Below are 24,556 nucleotides of genomic sequence, written 5' to 3' on the forward strand. Positions count from 1 at the left end.
CATGATCCGATAATCCTGCAAATGCATGTAGCCTACTGTAAACTTCTTCAAAAAGATTTCCTACCTTTGGAGGCGTGTAGAACTCGAGCATATATCCTCCAGGCGCCTTAAACAAAACTACGCGACATTTCTGCCAGAAAAAGTCCTCTGTATTCACTCCGCCATCCAAGTTCATAAGAAAATTCATTACTCCTTCGCGCTTGACTGTAGTTGTCAGATGTTTCGTTTCCTGCGATGTCGACCTCTCCTCAACCTCTCTCCTTGTTTCCGCATGTTTCCCTGGTCCTGACAATTCCTCAGTCACGTTTCGCTTAAAAAACCCTTTTACGTCTTTTAGCTTTCCAAAAAACTTAAAACTGGATTCGCTCGTTTTCTTTTCAATTGGTCTAAACGTTCCGGTCAAGTGAACGCTGGACCCCCAATCGTCAGGTCCAAAAACATCTGTAGGCGACTCAGGAGGATCCATGTCCATGAAGCCACTTTTATGCACTTCGTTATCAAACGACTGCAAGAAGTACTCCACAAAACGCTTAGAGAAAGTCGTTGAGGCTCCTGAGACATCATAGACAGGATTGTCCCCTAAAAATTGGAGAAATTCGTTGGCGAATTGCCTCGCCGCAACTTCGGCTCTGTCTTTGCAAAATTCTTCCCAACGGCCGCTCGGAAAATTTGTCCCGATTTCGCCATTGTAGCAAGCCATCAAGGCAGATGCATTGTTACCTGAACATTTTATGACGGTTTGACTTGAAGCACGGGCAATAATCCCGTAACAGCTTGCATAAGATGACCATTTCCTTCCGTCCTCACATCAGTCGTGTTCTCAACGCGGAGAACACCATAACAAGATGCGTGAGGAACGAATACGCAACAACTTCCTTTCGCCTCGCTTTGAAATCGACTTCCGGTAGGTGTGAAGGAAGAGGCCATTTCATTTTCCAGAGAAATGGTACTTTTACTTTTTAATTTCTTACTGGGAATATATATATATATATATATATACTCAATATCCTTGGGATTATAAGTTAGCTTTTACACGATATTTGTAATTGTTGTTTTCACACCCAGCATTAATTAATTAACAATTTTATAAATATTCTTGTTCTTTGGCCATAAAACAAGCAGCGGCTAAAATACGCTTTATCATTATGTTTGTAGCCGCTGTTTGTTTTGTGCTTTTGATTAGTTAAGAATTATTCCATGAGCCCTCGTTGGACATAAGAATGGATGTTAAATAGCCAACGATGGGCGTAGCGCCGAGTTTCGACCGAGTTGGCTATAACCAGTCTCATATCCAACAAGCGCGAATGGAATAATTGTTTTCTTAAATTCCTTAAACTCCAAAACTTTGGAAGTAAGAATTACCAGCGAAGGAAGCGAGAAAACCCGAGCAAAATCGAAAAACGTGATGAAGATGCGATGTTGTGTAATACCTTGTGGTCGGACAAAGTAGGCTCATCACAAAAACACTTCTTGTCTTTTCGCGTACTTCTAAACGGCGGAATTGTTCCAAACTTTCCTCAAAAAAAGTTTTTTTTTCTATTTTGGCTTTATTCAGAGAGAAATTTCGCTTTCCGGGGAATACATTTACCGGTAATAGCTTAGCAACGCTTAGCGCAATCATTTACCATATAAGGTCAAACTAAGGTATATGAGCTGATATAACCGATTAGAGTGTAATCTGAAGTGTTAATTTTGTACCCCATTGGAACCATGTGAGCGTTAGCGCTATAATGGAAATGGGCCCACACAGGACAGAGAAAGACTCTGACCAGGGTGGGAATTGAACCCACGACCTTCGGGTTAGATCACCGCTGTTCTACCGACTGAGCTACAAGGTCAGACGGAAGCAGGCCGTGGGAACTGAAGATGTTAAAGTCACGGCAATAAACATGTACAAGTACAGGAAAGGGTTACGTTTTTACAAACGTTGGCCGTGTAGCACTTATATTTCAACAGACTTAACTGATTAGAGTGTAATGTGAAGTGCTAGTTTTGTACCCCATATGAAACATGTGAGCGTTAGCCCTGCTAATGAAATGGGCCCACACAGGACAGAGAAAGACTCTGACCGAGATTGAGTGAACCAATCAGAGCACGCGAAATGCATTATCCGAGGTTGAGAATTTAATAAATATTCAATATCCTCGGGATTATAAGTTAGCTTTTACACGATATTTGTAATTGTTGTTTTCACACCCAGCATTAATTAATTAACAATTTCATAAATATTCTTGCTCTTTGGCCATTTCAATTTAATCAAAAACATAACACAAGCAGCGGCTAAAATACGCTTTATCATTATGTTTGTAGCCGCTGTTTGTTTTATGTTTTTGATTAATTAACAATTAATCCATGAGCGCGCGTCGGACGTGATAAAAATAGATGGTAAATATTAATAGCCAAAGATGGGCGTAGCGCCGAGTTGGCTATAACCAGTCTCATATCCAACAAGCGCGAATGGAATAATTGTTTTATTAAATTCCTTAAACTCCAAAAGTTTGGAAGTACGAAATACGAGCGAAAAAAGCGAGAATATCCGAGCGAAATCGAAAAAACGTGATGAAGATGCGTTGTTGTGTCATACCTGGTGGTCAGACAGACGCAGGGTCATCACAAAAACATTTCTTACCTTTTCGCGTACTTTTAAACGTCGGAATTGATCCAGACTTTCCACAAAACGATTTTTTTTGCTTTATTCAGAGAAAAATTTCGCTTTCCGGCCAAAAGAAAATTTAGCTTAGCAACACTTAGCGCAATCATTTGCCATATAAGGTCAAACTACATTGTAAGAGCTGATAACTGAGATTGAGTGAACCAATCAGAGCACGACAAATGCATTAACCGATCTTTCTGGAGGAGGGTATGCAAAATATTGAAAAAAATTGTTTGCAGGGCCTAAAAAGACAAGATAAATTTCTTGCAAATGATGATAGTATAAAAGAAATAGTTTGCATAGGGGTCAGAGAAACTTGTAATTTATTAACGAAAAAAACAACAACTGAAATTTAGACTAAAAGTATGCAGTTGTTAGTAGACTGAACAGAGGGTTCCAATAAAATCAACATTTTGATTTCAACCAAATTGGAACACCAAATGTTGCATAAAATACACGATTGAAATAAACAAAAGTAACACCTATTGGGTCTTCAAATTGACCATGCACAAAAATAAACCCAAGCAGGGGATTTCAAAGTGGTCATGTTGGCAATAAAATCATAATGGCTGATCCTTTTCTTAAAACGGAGTAACTTATTGCAGCAATTAAATATGAACATTGGTTCCAAGGTTGTCATAGCCAGGAATGGCACTGGGGATAAGCTCCCACGTGCTTATAAAATGCTCCTTACGGCGTGCTCCTCATCTAGAGCGAGCCACTGACAGCTAAGTCCAACTCCCAGCCAGCTGCTTTTACTGATGGGAGAAGGGGCGAAGGCGGGTATCTGGCGCCTTTAAACCAGACGCTTCGGGCAGTTGGGGCTCGTCAATCCGGGAGGGTAGCCCATCTAGGGGAAGGAAAACCCTGATTTCAAACCTCCGCTGCCTTGCGGCTTACCCGGTCACGGGAAAGGCTTCGGGAGTTAACCCGGAGGAAAAATCCGGAGTGGAGCCCCTAAGGCAGTTGGACTGTTGATGTCGACATCCTTCTGGCAGCTCCTGCAGCCAAACCAGCTCCAGGTGTAATGCTCTGTGTTCCCTTGGACCAAGTTGGTGCGGCCGAGAGGGGGGCCATGTTGAATGGGCAGCACAAGATCTCCATACACTTCGCCCAGGCTTGCGCCCTGGAGAGGACACTCCAGTCTCGCCATTCGGTGAGAGCACAACACGGAGGACAGTAGTTTACCAGTTTTAAGTCCATGCTCAACTGGCGTAGAGTAGGGCGCTAGGGGTTGTCCTCGACGGTGGGAGGGACTGGTCAGCTACCGCCCGCCTCAAGCCGGGCAGCCCCCGGACAGTAAGGTACTGACCCGCCACGGTCTGCCTGCTTCAGTGGGTGCCTGGAGCTTAAAGTCAAAGCTCAACAAGCAGATCGTCAACCACGCACCAGGCAAACAACGAAAGAACAAAACCAAAACATCAGCTTTCCGGATTGGGAGCTGGAATGTACGGACCATGCGGCCCGGACTGTCTGAGGATCTGCAAGCAATTAACGATGCTCGCAAGACAGCAGTGATAGATCGCGAGCTGCACAGATTGAATATCGATATGGCAGCCCTGCAGGAAAGACGACTCCCAGAAAATGGATCCCTTAAGGAGGAACACTACACCTTCTTTTGGCAAGGAAAAAGTGCCGACGAACCCAGGGAACAAGGAGTGGGCTTTGCCGTGAGGAATTCGCTGCTCCAGATAATAGAACCTCCAACAGACGGGACAGAGAGAATTCTCAAGATGCGTCTCTCAACAGTGGAGGGCCATGTCAACATCATCTGTGTTTATGCCCCAACACTACTGGCTACGGTGGAAACAAAGGACCACTTTTACGAATCTCTGGATACTGCACTCAGCACCATCCCAGCGTCCGAGCATATCTACGTCATAGGCGACTTCAATGCAAGGGTATGCTCAGATCGTGAGGCATGGCCAAACGTCGTAGGTCACCACGGCACAGGGAAAATGAACGACAACGGCCAGAGACTTCTGGAACTCTGCTGTTACCACAACCTATGCATAACTAACACCTTCTTCCAGAAGAAAGCATGCCACAAAGTATCTTGGAGACATCCCAGGTCAAAACACTGGCACCAGCTGGATCTAGTCGTCACTAGGCGAGACTCTATCAACAGTGTCTGCAAGACAAGAGCCTACCACAGCGCTGACTGCGACACCGACCACTCGCTTATTGCCTCCAAAGTAAAGCTGAAACCAAAGAAGCTCCACCACACCAAGCCAGTGAAGAAGTGCGCTCCCCTGAAATCCAAGACGGGGGAGGTAATAACAGACCAAGACAAACAGATGACGAGGTGGGTTGAACACTACCTTGAGCTGTACTCCAGACAAAATCTGGTCTCCCAGGAAGCACTCGATGCGCTGGAAGATCTGCCCGTGCTAGAGGAGTTAGATGCAGAACCCAAGTTGGAGGAACTCAGCAAAGCAATTGACGCTCTGTCATGCGGTAAAGCTCCGCTGCGCTCGGTCCGTACTGCCACGACCTCGGGCCAATATTCCCCAGTACAGCCCTCGCGCTCGGTTAGTAAGAAGTTATTATTTGAAAAATATGCATTTTCTTTGAAACGATAAATTTCCTCGTCTGTCAAGTCGACAAAGCGGCTTAATGCGGCCGGGTGATTACTGGGTAATTATTAAATCAACTCATGGTGCAACCAATCAGCGCAGAGAATTTTCAATGATCATCTACCGTATGTAATTATACTAATGTTTTATATGTCATCCCCATAACCAAAAATTTTAGAAGCTTTAAATTTTTTAATGCTTCTGAAAGCTGCCAAGCTGCTAATTGTAAATATATTTATGTTGAATACTTATGTTATCTTGAGTACTTCATAGCTCACAGTTTGTTAGAGCGTCTCACCGGAATTGCGAGGTCATGGGTTCAAACCCCGTCGACGTCTTGAATTTTTCAAGCTTCTCTACGCAATTGTAAAAATTGCGTTCATAACTGCGAAGATGCACAGGCTAGCCCCACCAGATAAAACTTTTCCGCGGGTGACGGGTGGACGGTAGGAGGGAAAAGATAAGTGATGAATTAGTAGCACTTCTGCGAAGACGTAGTTGTGTAACTCGATCTTTTTATTCTCCTGCGCGTTTCTTGTGACTAACGCACACTTCATCAGGGAGTCTTTTTTTTCATTCACTGGCCAGAAAATTGCTCCATACATCACATCGGCCATTTCTATACTACTTTGTAGAGACGCACAATTCGTCTGGGACGAACTTGGGCAAACATTTTTTCTGCGTCTGTTAAATTCGTCTTGGATAAAGACGGGCACAAGACGCATAATACGTCTGGGCGAACTATCCAGTTTAGTGCGTCTTCGAAGACGCACTAAACTGGTAGGTTCTCAGCTACCAAGTTGTTCAAAAGCGGATATTTTCGCAAAAAATAGACCCCATAAATTAAACAATCGTTTAGGTTTCGATATCATGCCCTTACTTAGACTTGCTTAGAGTCTGCACGTTCAGCAAGTACTGAAAACTTTACACAGATTTAAACTGTTGTTCACGGGGCTCGCGCGAGAAAACCCCCGCCCGAATGTCCGGGACAAGTAAATTTTATACTCGGACAAGCAATCTTTTCAGGCCACTTGGCCAACACAATTAACCAAAGAATCAAAAGATAAGAGACAAAAAAAGATACACATCATTTTTCTGTTTTTTTTTTAAATTTTTTTATAAGTAATTTATGAAGGGACTCCTCAGGCAAGTTGGACACAAAGTTGGCTTGCCCAATGGGCAAGTTAGAATTTTAACTTAATATTCATTTGTTCTAGGCCTCAGTGGATAGTATACCTATCCACCGAATAAAGTTATCTGGGGCATGGACGTTAAGTGACCATGACCTAGCAAGTCAAGTGTTGCTATGGGATGTAGAGTAATGAGAGCAGTGATGAGTTACAAGGGGCAACTGTTTAAAACCACTGATCAATCTACCAGTAGAAGAATTGAAAACCATCTTGCATGAATGGTGGAGTGGATAACCCTTGTCAGCACTAAACGTATGATGGCAGGAGCGAGCAACAGACTTATATTCCCGTCACGGCGTTTTCACAGACCGATTTATTTTAAGATTTAATTTCACGCGAATGAAACTCCCGCAGGAGCCCAATGACCAATCACAAAAATGACGTCATAGCGTCACCGAAGCCGAACTGCCTTTGCTTTTTTGCGGAAAAAGTGGTCAGAAAATAGATTGGTCTATAAAAATGCCGTGACATAGGCTTAGTATGGGAGTTGTTCGCTCCTCGTCATGGGCAGTGGATGACGGTGAAAGTGATGACCAGCTGGCTTCTGGGGGTGGAAGAAAGAGACAATGGAAATAAGGTGGAAGAAACATTATAAACACCAATGAAATACCAGGTAAGCTTTCACGCAAAAACTTTACATGTGAAAATAACAAGTTATCTTCACACACGAAAAGATCACAGTTGCTATGGTTACATAATAAACCACACCCCCAAATGAATGAAGGGGGTAGTTTCTAAAGAAACTGTGGTGCTGCGTCGGTGGGGAAGTAGTATACAAAAATTTGGTTTTATCAACGGAGTTGATAATTTCAATTGGCCACCGTACAGAAATTCTAAAAGCTGACGTTTCGAGCGTTAGCCCTTCGTCAGAGCGAATCGAGGAATTACGGGTTCGAACCCCATCTGGGGCTCGGATTTTTCCGAGTTCCCAGTGGGTCCAATTGTAACACCTTTCATTTAATATGTGCTAAATATTCTCTCACATTCGCTCACTTTGGTGGTTGATTGGCCGCATCGTTCAATGATGCTCTCAATGTGACTGCGCGATGCAGTTAGGAGCTATGCTGTGAGTCGATATTTGACTCTGTGGCTGCGTGATGCAGCTCGAGTCAAATACTCACATTTCACCCAAGCTCACCACAGAGTCTCCAGTAGCTCAGTGGGTAGGGCATCCCTACTAGATCACGGAAGGTCGTGGGTTCGAATCTCATCTGGGGCTCGGATTTTTCCGAGTTCCCAGTGGGTTTAATTGTAACACCTTTCATTTAATATGTGTTAAACATTCTCTCACATTCGATTGAATTTAAGTTTGTGAATGTCGTGACGGCATTTTTTGGTGAAAAAAATCTAAAGAGGCAAATTGTCCCTCTGGGGGAGTCCATTTAGATTTGCGAACTTGAAGTGTTTCAAAAATATCTTTGTTAGAAGTGTCCGAATCGTCCTCTTTGATATGATATTTAACTGAACGCGGCGAAGGGCGACGGAACGACGGAAAGCCACAACAATCTGGAACAAAAATTCATCTTCCAAATCGGCACCTTTAATATCCGGTATTAACGAACACTTTTCATTTAACTAATATATTCCTATTTTTCACGTTGCCATGTTACCACCAATAGCGTAGCTCCTACTCTGCTATAAAAACTACATGTAACCCATAATTCCTCGATTCGCTCTGACGAAGGGCTAACGCTCGAAACGTCAGCTTTTAGAATCTCTGTACGGTGGCCAATTTACATTATCAACTCCGTTGATAAAACCAAATTTTTGCACACCCAAAATGGGCAGCTGACAGCTTTGATTGATGCGACGAAAGTTAAAAGTAACATACCATGCACTCATTTGTTTCTTTTGCTTACCTAGTCAGTTTTAGCAATGTAAACGAAAAAGTATGAAACAACTTTATTTCATTCTTTTGGACGTATCTTACATTTTGTACATAACTAGACCACATGAATCAGGTAAACAATGTAATAAATCTATAATTTTACAAACAAAATTTCCTCTAAATCTATAATTTTAGAAACAAAATTTCCTCTCCTGGGGCTTCATCAGGATTTGTTCTGTTCACTACCTGCCGCTCATGTCCCCCATCAGAGAACTATGTACATGAATTCACAGGCCTGGAGGAAGAGAGAGAAAATTAATAACAACATCAACATTTTATGAATGCAGAGATTAAAGTGCCTATCACCTCAACACAGTTTTTCACTTTATTTATTCTCCGAAATCGGCCGAATACATTGTGTCGTTTTTAGAACAATAGACCCATATCACTCAATGTCCAAACAAAAGATTTTGCCCGTACAACCTCTCATTCAGTTTGAGGCTAGACAGGCAAAGACAATGCAAAGATGAAGCCTTTATTCCTAAAGGACTTCAAAATGGCCGCCAAGTGATTAAGTCACTATAACCGAGCAATGGTTCAATGCCGGATTGACGTCACAAATTAATTGCCTCACTGTTTTTCAAAGAACCAGCAAATTGCAAAGCAGTCTATGACGTCAACCCGGTACTAAACCCATTCCCCTTCATTGCTCGGCTACACGAATCAAAGTATAAACACTTTTTTCGTCTTTCAAAGCAAATAAAAAAGTGATTTTTTTTCCAATGGTTCTAAAAACAACACAATGTATTTGTGGAAAACTGTGTTGAGGTAATAGGCACTATAAATAGGTCAACTGGAATAGGAGATGTTCTTGTAATGCTTGTTAAGACCTGGATGGCTCGGATTGAATTGCCGAACATATCTTTACTTGTACAGGCAACCCAATATTACCCTACACCTCCCTTAACGGGATAAAATAAAGCGCAACGAACAAATATAAAAGTTTGGGCTTTTTTCTAAAGTCTTCTGTTTGACTAAAACCTCTGAATATGCAGCGTTCAAATATAAAGTAGAACGTAACAACCTGTTACAGGTTTTCAAGATATCTATTTGGTGGCTTCACAGCTCTACTACGTCTAGTTGTCTTAACGTTCTGATCTTGAAGTGTTTTAGCAGTGTCTTCACTGTTTTCTGATTTTGGCTCTTCCAGCCGTTTGCTTTGCTGCATTTCGTCCTTGGGTTCTTCGTTTTGGGTACTGTTCTCGTTCCGAAGCTCATATAGATGTCTCCTATTTCGTCTGACCTTTCCTTTCTCAGTAGGCACAAGACCTGCAAGCCTCTTGTTGCTGCATTTCCTTGGATTGTTCCTTTTGTTTGGAGACCGGGAATCCATACTTGATCTCTATTTTCCAAAGATGGTAGTGGCCTTGTTCCATGCTGGGAGTCGAAGACATTAGTTTCTTTTTTGTATTTGCTTCAGCTTTAAAGCAGTCCGGTTGGACTACAGATGGTTTCAGCTGATCTGTTACTACAGCTATTGTGGTCGCAATATTTCTGGACATTGACAGTTGAGCAGGCGAGTGACCACGTCCTAAAGGAGCTGATCTGTAAGACAGTAATCTCACATAGGGGTCTGACGACTTTAGCAGGATTGATTTTGCGGTTTTCACAGCTCCTTCTGCTAACCCATTAGCTTGTGCACAAGAAGGGCTCCTTGTTATGTGCTGGAAGTTATAATCACGAGAGAAAGCTGAGAAGGCTTTGGAGCCATACTGAGGACCGTTATAAGAAATCAGGTACTCTGGAATCCCATGTCTAGCAAAAATGGACTTTACATGACGAAAAAAGTCCTCTGAGGAAGTACTAGACAACTTAGCTAGTTCCACATATCTTGAATAGTAATCCACTACTTTCAAATATTACTGTTTCCTAAATTCCAGTTGGTCAGTGGCAACCTTTTGCCACGAATAGCTTGGACGTTCTGTGGGAATAAGTGGTTCTGCTCGGTTTTTCTGGCGACAGCACAACAGTTGAATAGAAGCTCTTGCAATTGGTTTACTAGTCCATGATGTAAATAGTTTAATTCTTTTTTTTGTTAGTATCATACTCGACTCATTAGCTACTTAAGCTAGGAGCCTATAATAACCTCCAGGCCCTCGAGTATAAATAAAGTTTTCAGTTTAATTATTTTTTTTTTTGTTAGTATCATACCCGACTCATTATAGCTACTTAAGCTAGGAGCCTAATAAGCTCCAGGCCCTCGAGTATAAATAAAGTTTTCAGTTTTCAGTTCAGTCCCGGCCACCACACAGACTGGTTTGCATGCTGATGACATTTCACTAAACCTAAATATCCTGCGTGCAGTTTCTCTAACATTTCCATCCTGAGAATCATGGGTACGATGATACGGTGCCCACTCATCAGCAAACCATTTTGGACTGTAATTTCTGCAGCAACTGGTTGGTATTGTTTCAAACTACCTTGAGCTTTTTCTGCCCAACCCTGAGCGCAGTACGTATACAGGAGCTGACATACTTCATCTTCTCTTTGATGTTGGGTTATTCCGTCTAGCAGTTGGTTACTGGTAAATCGGCAATAACTTGGTCTGCAGAGACTTGACTGATGTCATGAAGCAGGAGATCATAATCTCCAAAAAGAGCCCTTGATAAGCATCTGCAGATTGGATTGTTCCTTTCAGGGAACATAACTTATCTTGTAGTTAAATCTCATCATGAGAAGCGAGGATGGCGCAGTCGGTTTGTGCGCGGCCTTGGTGCAAGAGGTCCTGAGTTCGATTCCCGGATCTCACATCCCTTTTTCGACTTCTTTCCGTTCTGTGAAGCTTAAGGACGGTGCCTACTGTTGTTATTGCGCATACGTTCTGCGCATCTCGAGATACTCGGATTTCCAACCGGCGGTGCTTATTAATACAGGGATACTTTTGCGCGGTTCAAAACTATGCGGAGAAAGCAGAACGAAGCAAGTGTCTTGGTATCCAAAAAGAAAATTGGGGGTAACCACGCATTTTTCAGAGATAATTAAGCTTGAATTTGGAAAAGAACGCCATACATTGCTTTGTAGTTTAAGGCTTTTGCAAGTATTGTTGATTAATTATCTTCGAAAAATGCGTGGTTGCCCCCAATTTTCTTTTTGGATTTCAATAACTCTTGTTAAGATCTGCTTTTCCCGCGTAGTCAGTAAACCGCGCAAAAATACCTTTGAATTAGTAGGCACCGTCCTTAAGTAGCTTTAAATGCCCGTAAAACGGAGCACTGATGGTGAGGGGGGAGTAAAATGAGCGCACCGTCGACCTCAGGTTTGTCAGTTGAATTACTGTTACGAGTTATCGACGTTAAATACAGTTGCTTTACTTTTACTTTATGAGACGTACGCGAAATCTTTGAACTCTTGCTGGAAGAATATCCAGGTCCTTGCCGCCTAACAATGACACTAGCGGTTTATGGTCTGTCTTGATCTTGAAGGTCATACGTATCAAGAAGTCACTGAACCTCTCACATACCCAGGTAACCTCAAGTGTTTCTTTATCTATTTGCGGATATCTCCTTTCTGCTTTGAACGGACATAGCTCTTGAGCTATAGGCAACTGGATGCCACTCTCCATTTTACTGTCTCTGTGTGAGTACTGCACCCAGGCCGAAGGAAGATGCGTCACCACTGACTGTTGTGTCGACTGTTGGGCTGCAGTGTGCCAGCATCTTGTTAGGGTCACTTAGCCCTCCTTTAAATTGGTCGAATGCTTGTTGCTATGGAGAACCCCATTGCCATTCATTCTTCAGACTATGCAGGTCTCTCAATGGCTTGGATATTTCAGCTGAGTTTCTAGAAATCTTGCCACATTGGTTGGTCATACCCAGGAATCTCCTCAGTTCACTCCTATCTGGCTGGTGCCTTCATTTCAGCAATTGCTTGAACCTTGCTCGGGTCTGGGCGTATGCCTGAGGCATCATCGATGACTTGTCCACGTACATGTACGGTAACTTGTTTCTGAGAGAATTTACATTTCTCTTTCTTCAAGGTCAAGCCAGTAGCTCAAATTATCTTTATGGCAGCATTTAGCCTCTCGACATGCTCTTTCTAGTAGCTCCCAAGGATAAGAGTGTCGTCCATGACACACAAAGTTCCTGGAAGTCCAGTTAGAATTTCTGACATACGTCGTTGAAAATGGTCAGGGGCTGACGTTATACCAAATGATACCTGGTTGTAGCAAAATGCACCATAACTATGGAGCAATGAATATGGTAAGCAAGGCTCACTCCTTGGCCAAAGGAATCTGATGAACCCAGAGCTCGCATCTAGTTGCTAAATATTTTAATAGCACCATTCATTTAGACCAGAACCTATTTTACTGATGGCAGGATATGTTTTTTCTCTGCATACCGATTCACTAAGCTTGGTCACGTCAACACCCAACCTGATATTTCCACTGGGTTTTGGGACCACCACAATTGGGGAGCACCAGTCGGTAGGCTCCTCAATCTTAGAGATAACACCTTGTTTCTCCAATCTCTCTAACCCTGCCTTAACCTGCTTTAACTCTGCAGTTGAATCTGGCTCTTTCATAGATACATGTAACATTTTTGACAACAAAATATAATAGGGCTCAAATTTACCCTTCACCATGTCATATGTCTGGTTTTCCTCCTCTGTCAGGGAGAAAGAAGCAAAGAAATCATTGGCTTGATCACCCATTGAGTAAATTAACGTATTCACTTGGTGTTCTTCACTTTTCTCGTCAAGGCCTGTGGCCTTTCTAAATCTATCAAAACGGCGCATCCATTTGGGCCATTCTTCTTCTTTGAAGGAGAATTTATCAGGCTGTGATACATGGTAGTTCGCCAGTCATATTCGTTGTGTTACACCAGATGCTTCATTAGCTCGTTCATAGTCTCCCATCATTGTCTCTTGGTTTAATTCTTTGAATTAATTTTTCTTGAGGTTCTTGGTGTTCGAAAATCCCACTTATTGACACCATGTAATGTTTGTTAAGACCTGGATGGCTGGGATTCAATTACAACGCTATAACTTGAGGAGATTGCTCACCATGTTGACTCCCAGCGTACCTTTATTTGCACAGGCAACCAAATATTACCCTACACTTCTATTTTTATAGCAGCTAAGAAATACCTACATGTATTATTGTTTATAGTAACTTGGAACTGCACGAATAGTGCATTGTTTCCTTAAGGACGTTCGCGCGAAATTTTTTCAACATTGATTTTCTTCTGAAACTTTTACCACTGTAAGATGATGAGTTAGTTATGTCAGAAATGTAAAAAAAATGGGGGGTCACCGACTTCGTTTTGGAGAGAACATGTCCGGAAAAACACCCAAAATGTGACAAAATCGAGCTTCGTTATCGAATAAGGCCAGTGTCTGTAAACCCAAATATATTGCAATTAAATCTTTGAAGTGAAATCTTCTCTGCCAAATATTGTTTAAGTGGACTAATAAAGTGAATTTAGTCAACTGGTGAGGTTCCCTTAAAGATCAAGTTCGCATTTAGCGACCACAGTTTCACGCGCCTTGCAACGTCAAGATGGCAGGATTTGATGTCCCGTGAGCAGAAATCTTGAAATTTTTTTAACTTCCCACATTGATTTTCTGTTCATTTTTGGAAAACGTGGAGATAATTGTAAATAAAATCCGTTTCTGGAAAGAAAAATAGGGGTCACCGAACGTCCAAGACCGTTAAATCCAGGCAAAGCTATAGCAATGGCCTTTTGCCGTATCAGTTCTCATTTTATTACTTAGCGCGCGCGCTCGTGTATGACGTGGCGTGTGCATTTGCGTGCGCAGTAAGGATGCGCAGAAACAATTGGCGCGAACGTCCTTAAGGTTGCCTTTTGAAAATGTAATGACTAAAATTAAAAGTATCAATGTATTGATATAACTTTGAACAGAACGCTTACAACTGGTAACCTGGTTTGACAGTGTAGCATTGAAACAGATTTTACGTGATGGTAAGAGGTAGGGATGTGTGATTGGAAAAAAAAAGGGGTGGGGGGGGGGGGGGGCACGTGACATCCTTATTTTCAGACTCCAAAAGCTTATTTTACCTTACAAAGTGAAACTAGGTTGCTCACTCCAAGTTCTTTCACAAAGGATAAACCAAATTCTGGTTCCTCCAAGCAATGCTCATCCCTACAACAAATCAAAGAAAATTAATGTATTAAACATGATGCATGAAGATGATTAGGCACATTGTCTCATTGGAAGTGTCTTGGTGAGAATGGTTGGTGGACAAAATCAATCAAGGAGCTTGCGAGTGGGTGGGTAATGCGCAGATACATTTATTTCAAGGATGAACTGATTTGCTGGTTGGCATAGAGGTGTGCAGGGGTGGGTTAGTAGACAAATAGTTGGGTGAGCAGGTATTATAAGTGGATAGTTTAGTAGGTATATGTAGATTAGAGGATTTTTTAGTTTTTGCAGTTGGGTGGGTGGCTGGGGTAGGTTAGGATAAGGGTGAATGGGTGGGTTAGTAGGAAGGTGAATCTACTATGGCTGTAGGTGGATGAGTCACTAGGATTTGGTGCCTAGGAAGGCACCATTACTGTAGATGGGTTTGCAATATTAATGAAAAATTAGGTTGAGTGAGTTGCTTGGTGTGACTATAGGTGGGGAGGTATTGATTGATAGTCCATGCATAGGTGGATGGATGGATACTTGCATTGAAGGTGAGTGAGTACTAAAAGTTAGAAGGGTTGGTGGATTGGTGGGTTGAAAGGTAGCTATATGGCAGATGGAGAATGTTTCCGCTACCTGTGTGCTTCAAGAGCTGACTCAATTTGATTCCTAACGTAAGTCAGGGTGACAGCATCATGCTGAAGAGAGATAATAAAATAAACAATTTGTTTTCAAATATTCAGTGCACCTATTCAGGTAACAAAGTGTTCCTAATTGAATCGCCTGGGCCCTAATTTTACAGATTTCAAAATACTAAATGTTTTGCAGACTACCAATAATAGACATTAGAAAAATTATTGTAGTAACGATTACAAAAAATTATTGGAGAATTGATGGGATGACAGCACATGCTGTGCTTTGAGTTGCACCAAGGATGTTTCACCAGACACTTTAGATCTGTGTGTTTCACAATTTGAAAATTTTGAAATAGCAGCAGGTGTAGGATTATGCAGTTCCATTGCATGCTGGGAATAACATGTGAGCTGACAGCCATATTGAATAAAAGCTGGTATTCTGCTTAATAGAAGTCTCCCTTTTTTTGTCTTACACTACAACAAGGATGCTATTATCATCATCACCATCTTCATTGCAAAAGTTCACTTTCCCAGCAAGAAGCCTTACCTCAGTATCAATTCTTAGTCCACATGCACAGAAAATAACTTGCCTGTTCTGATGTAATGGGTTGCTATAAGATAAAGACAAAATTGGATCAATAAGAGGAAAAAAACTGTGTTTGAAAGGCTTAAAGTGCCCATAACCTAATTTTTCTCACTTAGTCATCTGAATCTACACATATCTCATAGACGTTTCGCGAAAAAAAAATTGCGATTTTCCCAAAATGCGATTTGAATCGAAATTAGAAAACGTTCAAATTTGCTGCCACTTTGGCTCACCATTCGCCTTAGTCTTCTATCGATTCTTCCTGGCCACAATACTGCTGTGACGTAGATTAAGGAACATGTGACTTCAAGTGAAAAAGGAATAGCGATATAAACAGTACAGTAAGGAATAATTCCCTTGAAATGCCTAAAAGATGCGTAACCACTCGATGTAACAACACAGCTGATCCTAAAAAAAGAAACTGCCAAATGCAGTACCTCAAAAAAGAAGGAAAAATGGCTGCAGATTTTGTCTTGGTAAAAAGAAGCCCGGTAAAACTTCTTCACTGCCCTAGATTCACTTCAAAGAGTATGACTTTCAGTATTGTATGGACAGAAAAACGAAAAGATTGTTGAAGGCAGATGAGATTCGCTTACAGGAACAGACATAAGCGTTGACTTTAATTCCCTAGTGAGACCTTCTTTATCCTCTTGTTCTTTTCTGTAATTTTGTAGCCATTCCTCGTCTGCTAATGGTTCTTCCACGTAGGGTTCCGTGTAGTTCTGGGTTTCAGTGCTAGCGCTGGCTGACTCATCAAGACCGGCAACTACTCACCTCAACTTCTTTTTTTTTAAATCGCCAGTTTATTCACTTCCAGATTCAGAGGCACTTTCCTTGATGATAAATATAGGCATGATTGATTTAATTGTTTACTGAAAAATACCAAAAACGATCGCTGAGCGATACCTTGGCGTTGATTAGTAAGAAAAGACAAGACCCACGCCAACAAGCATTCCTTAATCTACGTCACAGCGAGCCCGTGAGGTCCTGACCAGCGGAAGGAGTGTACCAAATAAAAGTAGGATTGAAAAAATCGTAGAAAATTCGCCTCTAGCTAGGATGGAAAAATTGTTTCGCCAAAGTTCATTTTTTAATATGGACTTTCAAATAGGAAAATAAAACTTTTAGGTTATGGGCACTTTACTATTAATTTTGTTAACATTGAAAACATGGGAGCTGGATTAATATGTGATGCTAAGGACTTTTGAGATGCAGTATGACTTTACGACTAAGGCTGTGTTCCATTGACCCTATTCTGGAAATTATAAGAATATGTTGAGTGATGATTAATTTTAAAAAGGTGCGCCTCCATAAAAACGAAGGATTTCTACCTTCTGTTCCATGTATTCCTATTCCAGAATACAGTCAATCGAACGAGCCCTAATTTATTAATTAACCCATTGACACCTGGCAGCGAGACTTAACAGATTTTATGCTGTCTAATGCCAGATGATTTTACTCGTCAACTGGGGGGTGGGGGGGGGGGGGGTCCCTAGGGCGTTTGAGGTGTCAATGGGTTATTTTTTTTAAGCAGTCAAAAACTATGTCCTCTCCATTACCCCATTGACCACTGGGAGTTAGACTTTAACAGATTTTACTCTCACTGTCTAATCACAGATGATTAATATTTTTACTCGTCCACAGGGGGGCATCCAAGGGTGTTTGAGGTGACTTTTTTGACTGATATGGCCCAGAAAGTAAGTTAGACTTAGGGAGTAGTATGTGATGTCAAACACTGTCTGGCTTATGAATTTACTGTGTGTAAAAAATTCCAACTGTGCCAAACACAAATCTATGGGGCTCTAGTTGAATGTCAGGCAAAACAGAATGGTGTCAATATTTCAGGAAAGAAGTAATTTTTTTTTTTTAATCATAACCTACTGATTAATGCACCTTTTACAGACTGGACAAGGAACTTCATCTGTTCTAAGGCATTCAATTGCTGCACATAAAGAGGCTTCTTCAAACTTCAGACTCTCTTCGTATTGTTCGCGAGCAAGTATATTACGCTCTTAAAACAAAGTTAAATGAAACAGAGAAAATATTAAAAAAACCAACATAGGATAAATTTGTATAATTGCAAAAAGGTCCTTAAACACACTTGTACAGCACAATGAGGCAAAACTTGTTTTAGGGGAATAACATGATATGAACAGCTCAAAATTATGTGGCTAGATGTAAATTTAAGCAAAGTTATGCCATGCCAATGCAGCCAGCAGTTTTCGTCCCCAAGCTTACATAATCTGCGGGGTGGTCGCAGCCCGGGGCTTATTTCTTGCCTCATGGGTTTTGAGCTGATCTTTGTGGGTCTTTCGTTTGGCTACCTGTATTTAGCAAATCTTTGCAGATTCCAGCTCCAATCCCTTCCCACCCTTTCATACTTTGGGGCATTGGTACAATGTAATGGGGTCCGGTGAGTATGTTTCACGAAGAATTCCTTTTAGGGTGATGGTGCTAGTTGGTAGCTGCATGCAGGGATGGGGGGAGGGGGTCTCTGCACATGGGATTGTCATGGATACCCCTACGCTACACACCGTTGGTCTGAGTTTGCTCAGGCTCCCTGCCTACCTTTAAGGCACCAGTTCCCAAGCTCATATAACTATTGGACAAGAGTTTAATGATAACACTAATTTATTATTATTAAATAAATACAATATAAGATTTAAAAAAGATTCAGTTGAATGGCTACTTATAACAATTCAACTGGTGTTAACTCTACAGACATATCTTTCCAAAAATCACAGGGATGGAATGTACATTAAAATGATCTTAGTGAAGAGAGATTTGTTGTTCGTACACTGAATTCTGACCTTCCTTCAGAAGCTCTTTTTGAATTTCATCCATTACTGATAGAACCTCATCTAGTGAATAATCTTCAGATCCATCGAGATCAGCCTTCAAAAAAAATTAATGGAAGAAATTACACCCCCAAAAACCTTAATAAATAAATGAAATTAAAAATTTAAATGAGAAAAATTTAAAAAAATTAACTAATAATACAAACAAATGAAAGACATACAGAATGCCACCCCCTTAATAATGGTAACCGATTTACATGTATACCACACATATCACATACAGTCTTGTGGCTCTTTGCCTGAGGTGAGATCAGATGTCAGCCTGTAGAGGCACTCCTAGCAGCCACTACCTTGGGACCTGAAATCAAATTGGCCTGCCCTTCTTGTGCTTCTTTTAAAATGGAAACTCAAGATTTCTTTCTGCATTGACCTTGATTTCTGAAGCAGTGGAGGGTTGTGGGGAAAACTAAATTTCTACCCAGGGGAATTAGGCGATAGCCAAGAGGAATAAGAAGGGAGAAAAAAATTGCAGTTGGCTGGTACCATTCATTTCCCTCACATACAATAAAAAATTATACAATATGTACAGGGTTTTCGATAGCTTTTCAAATTACTGGATTTGATAATGAAAGTACCGGACAAGGTTATTTTCCGTTGTATATGTAAGGCCTTTAGAATTTGCAGGTCCCTTGGGAGTGTACCCTCATGGAGGCCTGGGTCCCCTATAAATTACTATAAATGAGACACTCGCAAATGCTCCTCCCAGTTATGAACACAATTTTCAGCAATTTTTAGCAATTCCATGGAGAAGCCTGAAAAATTGAGGACTTCAACGGGTTTGAACCTGTGACCTTGCGATGCTGGTGTGACGCTCTAACCAACTGAGCTATGAAGCTACCGATGTTGGGAGCTAATCGCTGGTACGATTATGTTGTGTTGTTTGTTTAAAGAGATCTATTTCCCCCCTATTATAGCAAACAATTTCTTATCTGCTAAGAGCATCCATAGCAGCAAGAATATTACAAGAAGTAATTTGTGTGGAAATGATCAGCTTGTAATAAGATTGCTTTGTTTAATTCAATGAAGCATCTGAAATGCATGGTCTGTTTCTTTCAATTGGTTATCTGCATCACAGAAAATGTTAACTCCAACTTGACTAAAAAACAAGAAACCAGTCACGAATGTGTGTACTTTCGTTATATCCAAAACAAACTTATTGCCAAACAGAAAAAAAAAGGTTTGCAGTGTGCAAGATCATACAGAGCGGCGACTGGGCTGGCGCACTAGAATGTGAATTGGTGACTCTTTTGCCAACAGAGAAAAAAAAATGGAGCGTCCTCAAAGTCCTCAACGTTAAAGGTCTGTGGAACATAAAGGCCAGAAGCGTAAACTCCTGACAACTGAAGACGAAACAGTTTACTTAGTCAAAAGATACTACAAGCCAGAGTTTTGCATTTCGTCACAGGTCCAAGAAAGTATTTTTTTTAAAACTTTGCATGGTTTCAAAGTCCTCAATGTTAAAGGTCTGTGGAACATAAAGGCCAGAAGTGTAAACTCCTGCTAATGGAAGACGGAACAGTTTATGAAGTCAAAAGATCCAAGCTGGAAGTTTGCATTTCATCTCAGGGAAGAAAGTATAAAACTTTGGATAGTCTCTCTGACAATTGAACTTGTGAGAATACTTTTTAAATTCTTATGGAGGAAACTAAGCAAACTACACGTAGACACTCCAGTTTTTGTTGCCGACTTTTTTCAAGCGTTTTCTGGAAAAGTTTGTCATGCTATTTGGATAACATTCTAAACTAATCGAAGGTAATGCAAATTCAAATCAGTGGTCCAAACTTTTGTTTTGAAAGACAAGAATTAGCGCTTTGTATTGAAAAACAATAGTGCTGTACTATTGAATTCTAGTTGCATAAGCGTGACCGGCTTAAAACTCTGCAAAAGAAAGCACTCATTTGGTTCCAACGCCTTTTGCCTCAATGATAAAATGATATATGAAATAGATCATATATGAACTGTGGAAATGAAATCAAGTGAAGCTATGATCCTCGCAGTTATGAACGAATGGTCCATAGTGATTCGAAATTTTAGAACAATTGCTGCTCCCCTTTTTCAAGCCTTTTCTACTAAGACTTTGTTAACGTACGCTTTGCTTGATTGATAATCAAATTGAATGTTATGTAATAAAAATTAATCGTTAACTGGTGTAAAGAAAGCAGGATTATCGCTTTGCATGGAAAACAATAGCGCTACTAATACAGTCACGGAAGCGTGACCGGATTTAAATATTGCAAAAAAAAAAAAAAAAAAACAGACAGCCCTCATGCTCATTTGGTTTGGATTACTTTGAAAGTACACATTGTACAGATGTATGTCCACTAAAACTTTCATTTTGTCGTGTTTTCATTGGTTTTCGATGAGGTCATTTTGGCTGTTTCTGATTGGTTTTTGGTAAGGGCATCTTGTCTGTTTATGATTGGTTTCTTGTCCCCATATTATGATTATGAATTTATTGCACTACTCACTTGATCTTTACTGTTTGATTGCTGTGTAGGACAGAGCTCTCTCTTTCCAACAAGGATATTCACACACTGCCAAAATGATATGCACACACAGTACTATTTTATGAACCACACATGCGGGTGCTTAATATATATTCTCCCACACCAAAATTTGCATGTGTTGTGGAGCTAGTGTTACATGTTCAAACTTGCCCCTAATTTATGCACACCCTGTGAAATTGTTTTCGTGGTTATAATATATGCACATGGGATCGAGGTTTTTGGGTCTGAAGTATCCTATGATACTACTACTAGCGTCCCACTGGTATCACAAGGTCACGGGTTCAAACCCTGTTGAAGTCCTGAATTGTTCAGGCTTCTCCTTGCACTTGCTAAAAATTGCATTCATAACTGCCAGGATCATACATGTAGCTCACTTGATTTCATATTCTACAGCACAATATTATAATGATCATTCATTTCATATATCACTTTGTTCATTCTTGAGATTGGAGGCAAAAAACATATAAAGTGCGAAAAGATTGATTATTCCCATTTAGTAAGCAAAGTAAAGCAGTCTGACTTCTTGTTAGTTTGAAGGATCTATTGTGTGCAATTGTCTTGTGTTTTTTCAGCCCATGGCTTCCCTGACATGGGCTGAAGCCAAGTCCAAAAGAAAGAAAAAAAGTGTCAAAGTACCGGATGTGAATGTTTAACAACTGAACGAAACGTCTGGTCTCCCTCAAACGAAAACCCTGCAAACAGTCACGCCAATGCAAAAGATAACTACAAGTACTACAAAATCAAGCATCAACAACTGAACAAAACATCATTACTGAGAGCCCACTGTTGAATCTGTTCTGATCATCCTCTACAAATCCATAATTTCAAGTACTCACTCCTGAAAAAGGTGTGCAGGTCTCTCTTCTTGGGCGCCATTGTGGAAGTTCCAAATTCTCTTCACTCAGTCGTTGCCATTCTTCATCCATTACTTCCTTCACCAAGAGAGAATCATCAGCTATAGAACTCTTTCTAAATCGATCTACAAATTTCTGCCTTCCATTCTTTAGTCTTTCCAAGCACCTCTGCAGAATGGGAAGAAAAATTTGGCATTATACACAGTCCATGTATAGAATTGTGTGATGTGCAGTGAATATACTATTGTAGATGAGACTTGGAATTCTTGTCACACTCTTTAATCCATTCACCCCTAAACCGGCCACACTTGGTATTTTACTCTGTTTAACGCCGGACGATTTTACTCGTCAATGGGGAGCCCCCAGGAGTCAATGGGTTAAATATTATTGCTTTAAATAAACAACCAATGAGCCTACGTTATTTTGTGTGGTACGTGGTAAATAATTCCCATTTACAAGACAGTTCAACCTGTAACAACCTACAGTAAGGACTGGTGTGATCTTCTGTCACCTATCATTAAAAAGGTTGCAATTATTCATCTAAAGTTGGTAGAGTACAATAATTATTGTGATGAAATGGTATATGAAATGAATCATATGAACTGCGGATATGAAATCAAGTGAAGCTATGATCTTCGCAGTTATGAACGCAATTTTTACAATTGCGTAGAGAAGCCTGAAAAATTCAGGACTTCAACGGGGTTTGAACCCGTGACCTCGCGATTCCGGTGCGACGCTCTAACCAACTGAGCTATGAAGCCACTGATGTTGGGAGCTGGTCATTTGTGGGTTCTAATGGTCCCGTGAGGAATGAATCAATGATGAAATGGTATATGAAATGAATCATATGAACTGCGGATATGAAATCAAGTGAAGCTATGATCTTCGCAGTTATGAACGCAATTTTTACAATTGCGTAGAGAAGCCTGAAAAATTCAGGACTTCAACGGGGTTTGAACCCGTGACCTCGCAAATCCGGTGCAATGCTCTAACCAACTGAGCTATGAAGCCACTGATGTTGGGAGCTGGTCATTTGTGGGTTCTAATGGTCCCGTGAGGAATGAATCAATGATGAAATGGTATATGAAATGAATCATATGAACTGCGGATATGAAATCAAGTGAAGCTATGATCTTCGCAGTTATGAACGCAATTTCTACAATTGCGTAGAGAAGCCTGAAAAATTCAGGACTTCAACGGGGTTTGAACCCGTGAACGTGAACGTGAAGGTCAGTGGCTTCATAGCTCAGTTGGTTAGAGCGTCGCACCGGAATCGCGAGGTCACGGGTTCAAACCCCGTTGAAGTCCTGAATTTTTCAGGCTTCTCTACGCAATTGTAAAAATTGCGTTCATAACTGCGAAGATCATAGCTTCACTTGAATAATCATTGTCACTGGTCATTTTTCTTTTTTCTCAACATGTGGTCACTTGTGATGATATTGGGAACTTTTAAATGCATGCCACAACGTGGTGCATGGTGGTGTTGGCATGCTGTTATTTCTCATTCAGATTCCATGGTCTGTCTTGTGTAGGTTTTCCAGTCTTGCCAGTATAGGGTGAGACACTCTGCGAGCGGAGCCTCCTTTTGTCTTTTTCTTTGCTGAGGAGGAGAAAAGGAGGCTCTGCCTGCAACAACTCTTTGAAGCCGATGCAGCCCAAACTTCTAGACTAGTCAATCTTGTTTTCTTTCGTCAAACTGGTTTTTCCAGTGTGAGCATCCATTTAGCAATAAAACCGATGGTTATAATTGAGCCCGCCATACCATGAAAAATCAAGATGGTGGCATATTAGACCTCAGTTCGGAACTGTATCCTAGCAACATGCAGCGCATGCTCAATAAAGATTTTACTGGATTCATGCAGAGTCTTTCTCGAGCGAGAACACCAAAATGGAATAAGCAAAAGAAGGCTCTGGGTTGTTACTTTTAGATTATTAAAAGTGGGGTGCCTGTGACCTAGCTTGATAGCTAAGTGCCCCCACTATAAACAAAGCACTTACATAAATTTACATTTTACAATTTAACGCCAGACGATTTTACTCATCAAATAAAATAACTGAGAAAGTACTGCTTTTGTAATTTCATCAGCAAATGGTAAGACTTTAAAGTTTTCTCTTATAATGTCTAGGGCTCATAAAATTTTGTACATGTGGGATTTTAAATTATGAACCCACATACCCTTCGCAAAGCGTAAGGCACAGGGTTCCCAGTATTGTTTTTTGTCCTGTTCTCTACAGCAAAATGTAGCCCGCCTTGCTGTGATTTCTTCAGGTCAACTTGTCACAAAAAAGCCATTGATATGAAATAAAACTGACTGCTACAAAGCGTATGTAGGAACGGTACGCATCTGTGTGCGTGTAGACGTGTAAGCGAATAAATGATCTTTTAACAAATTCATTTACGCTTAATATAATTGATAATTGAAGGAAGTTTTCCTATCCTATCACTGCGAATACTATTAAACAATTACAATAAACTTCAACACAACGACGAGAGAAAAGTGTAAAAACGGCAGGTTGCGAAATATCTAGGAATAAAATCGCAAAAGCAAATATTACCTTTCTGTACTGTTCTTTCCACGGCGGCGTGCTGCACTTATATTGCGAGCGGTGACGAGAAATAGGGTCAGGACTTCTTGGAAAACAACCTGCCATGGCCGCCATGTTTCTTCTTCCCGCGAACGGTCAAGAAAATCTGACACTTATCCTGATTGGCCAAAGGGTG

At 40.9% G+C, this 24,556-nt stretch overlaps 3 protein-coding genes across 3 annotated transcripts in view; 1 reads left to right on the top strand and 2 right to left on the bottom strand.

Annotated features, from left to right (window-relative positions):
- Window positions 1-840, bottom strand: part of LOC138045595 (SH2B adapter protein 1-like) — a 30,504-nt gene extending 29,664 nt beyond the window's left edge. The window contains exon 1 of the mRNA XM_068892151.1: window positions 65-840. Coding sequence (XP_068748252.1) covers window positions 65-700 — 636 coding nt within the window. The 5' untranslated portion in view covers window positions 701-840. The remainder of the gene's footprint in view (window positions 1-64) is intronic.
- Window positions 841-4,110: 3,270 nt separating this feature from the next.
- Window positions 4,111-5,235, top strand: LOC138046134 (craniofacial development protein 2-like). The gene has a single exon (XM_068892812.1). The coding sequence runs from the start codon at window positions 4,111-4,113 to the stop codon at window positions 5,233-5,235; it is 1,125 nt and encodes a 374-aa protein (XP_068748913.1).
- Window positions 5,236-8,306: 3,071 nt separating this feature from the next.
- LOC138045581 (RPA-interacting protein A-like) lies at window positions 8,307-24,529 on the bottom strand. Its single transcript, XM_068892130.1, has 8 exons — window positions 24,391-24,529; window positions 21,817-22,002; window positions 18,426-18,510; window positions 17,509-17,626; window positions 15,577-15,640; window positions 15,031-15,092; window positions 14,325-14,409; window positions 8,307-8,542 (listed from the first exon to the last, which is right to left on the bottom strand). The coding sequence occupies exons 1-8, from the start codon at window positions 24,493-24,495 to the stop codon at window positions 8,513-8,515; spliced, it is 735 nt and encodes a 244-aa protein (XP_068748231.1). The 5' UTR covers window positions 24,496-24,529; the 3' UTR covers window positions 8,307-8,512.
- Between the last annotated feature and the right edge of the window lie 27 nt (window positions 24,530-24,556).

This window comes from Montipora capricornis, chromosome 4 (genome assembly GCF_036669925.1).
Source record: "Montipora capricornis isolate CH-2021 chromosome 4, ASM3666992v2, whole genome shotgun sequence".
NCBI lineage: Eukaryota > Metazoa > Cnidaria > Anthozoa > Scleractinia > Acroporidae > Montipora > Montipora capricornis.